This window comes from Gekko japonicus, unplaced genomic scaffold (assembly GCF_001447785.1).
Source record: "Gekko japonicus isolate JY-2015 unplaced genomic scaffold, Gekko_japonicus_V1.1 scaffold587, whole genome shotgun sequence".
Lineage (NCBI taxonomy): Eukaryota > Metazoa > Chordata > Lepidosauria > Squamata > Gekkonidae > Gekko > Gekko japonicus.
Window position 1 is genome coordinate 695,637 of NW_015175987.1, and position 2,579 is coordinate 698,215.

The 2,579-nt window shown below is 44.0% G+C and overlaps 1 protein-coding gene across 1 annotated transcript; it reads left to right on the top strand.

The window, feature by feature from the left end:
* The first annotated feature begins 263 nt into the window (after positions 1 to 263).
* Positions 264 to 2,235, top strand: SAMD5 (sterile alpha motif domain containing 5). Its single transcript, XM_015426313.1, has 2 exons — positions 264 to 719; positions 2,134 to 2,235. The coding sequence occupies exons 1-2, from the start codon at positions 264 to 266 to the stop codon at positions 2,233 to 2,235; spliced, it is 558 nt and encodes a 185-aa protein (XP_015281799.1).
* Positions 2,236 to 2,579: the final 344 nt, after the last annotated feature.

Consider the following 2,579-nt stretch of genomic DNA (forward strand, 5'->3'; position numbering starts at 1 on the left):
GAAGAGAGGGACTCCGTTTGCACCGCCCGCGACTGGTGGCGTTTGCTGCAGTTTTGGGATTGAATTCGCTCTCTCCCCAGGCGAAGGTGTACGGCTGACCGCGCGTTCCTCCATTGACGTGTATTGCGCTTGGATTTTGCTCCCGAGGACTCTTTTTGCGCCTGCGGAGCTGCGGATGTGTGTGCTGTGTGTGTGTGGGTGTGTGTTAAAAGTTGCAGTTTCTTCCTAATTCTCCCCCTCACCCCCCCAGCCCTCCTTCCATCATGTGTGCCAACATAGTCTACGAGTGGCTGAAGACCCTGAAGCTCTCTCAGTATGCCGAGTCCTTTGTGGATAATGGCTATGACGACCTGGAGGTATGCAAGCAAATTGGAGACCCGGACCTGGATGCTATCGGGGTCTCCCTACTACAGCACCGGCGACGGATCCATGAAGCTGTGCAAAGGCTGAAGGAGGAGGATGAGACCACAGCTGGGCTTTACTTCACCTTGGAACCTCAGCAGCAGGTCTCCCCTTTGCCAGAGATCTACACCAGTCACCTGGTGGAGCAGTATGAGGCCAAAACTTGGAAGGAGCCACCTGCTGAGCATCTTCATGGGAAAGTAGCAACTCGCAACAAGGAGCCAGTTACTTATCCCAAACTAAGACTGAAAATTATGATACGGGATAAACTCATTCGGGATGGGATCAACCTCAGCAAGCCGCCTTACTCCAACAAGGTAAGGTGGTTGCTTATGCCTCTTCTACAATAGACTGTCTTGTCTTCCTTGCTCCAAGACTTGCGTTGTGGTGTCGGATACATCCTGAAGTTACAGTTTTGCAAAGATGCACTGGAACTCTTCTGTATAGTCACTGGCTGGAGTTTGCTTGTTCCAAGTTTCTCTGTAGCTCAAGACATTTGGGGGGGGCAGGAACCCCTCCGCCCTTGCCACCCTGCCAGATGCAAGGCTAGGTCCACCTGCAGCTCCCTTCCATAGGGCTGGGCAGCAGCGGCAGGGGTGTAGGGAGAGTGTTTGTGGTACCCATGCTGACTTGGCACCCCAGTTAACTGCTTGCTTTTCTTAGCACTCAAAGTGGCCTTGTTTGTCTGGGCTTTGAAAGTGTGACATTGTCTTGCTACTGTGCTGCAGATTCTGTTTTTGGTGTATTCTGATGAAGGTGGCAGTAATTGCTGAGATAAGTGAGGGCGGAACTTTTCTTCCACAGTGAGTTGAAGCTTGGAGTCTTCTTGACTGTAAAACTTGTGTGGATAATGGTTTCATTTTCTCCACCGACAGTATGCCTTCTCCCTATTGGTTGGGTGACTTTTGGTGCCTAGTGCTGGAACATTTGCGAAACAAAATGACAGCTTAATGGCAATGGTGATCTCTGTCTTACTATTTTCATTTAAGTCTCAGAGGAAAGGGATGCATCTGTGAAGAAATTATGCTATTTGTTAAAAGTCCTTGAGAAATTTCATCTTAATTCCATGATCCACTGGAGATGTTAGAATACAAACAGTCCTAGAGGTGTGAAATTACTGCAGGAAATCAACAATAGTAACGATACAGGAAAAAAAATCTGTTTGGGTTTTCAAATTTTTGAAGGGTCACTTCTGAAAGATACAATGTGAAATAAAAGTTACTGTGAAAACATGATAAACATTTTACTGTGAAATTTCGGTTGTTCCTTAAATGAATGGTAAGTCACAACCTGATTCAACTCATGATGTTTAGTCAGAAGTCCTACCAAATGCAGTTGAACAAGTGAGTGTGTCTAGGATCCCACCCCAAGTGTAATGGCCTCTGTGCATTCTTTTATAAGGAAAGAGGTCATTGTCAGGTGCCCCAGAAGAAGCTTTAGTCTAGTGAGAGTCAATACCTGCTTTAATTATTTTTTAAAAAAGAAATGCCAAGCACTAGCAACTTTTCCACCCAGTTCAGTAATTGCCTTGAATTCTTAGCCTTCATGCTTTTGCAAAGAGGAACAGACAACAGCTTAATGGGGTTTTCTGATTACCAGAGTAGCATTGTGAAGAAATTTCACACTAATTTCTTTTCACTGCAGAATGGGTTTATATGGATGACAGGTGGAATTGGTGTCTGTAATCTGGTAACTGTAATGTAATTCAATAATGGTCTCAGCTTTTCATAGATGGGCTTTGAGCTCACTGAAAAATATTTCACAGTCGTCACGGACAGCACAGTGGATGATGACTGGCCAGCATGCAGCAAAAACAGTTCTAAATGCAAATAGATGATGAATGCATTTGGAAGTAAAAATGTGTAGGAAATAATACACTGTCAACCGATCAAGCAGTAATAGAGCATAAGGGAGGATGCTATTTATAACTCCAGTCATTTTATGTTGTGAAAGTTGCAGATTAAACAAAAAGATGTCAAATATGAGCCATGTTGGCTGTCAGATATGTACCAAAACTAATACAGATATAACTATAAATAGCCAAACTTCCTTTCTAAGAAAGTTCTCAAAGGCAGGAATTTTTGCAAATATGTCTGAAATTTAGGCAGAATATGTTTCTGTCTATGGAAGGTATTTCTAAGAGGAATGGGATATCATAACATAAAGAGATGCAGTGG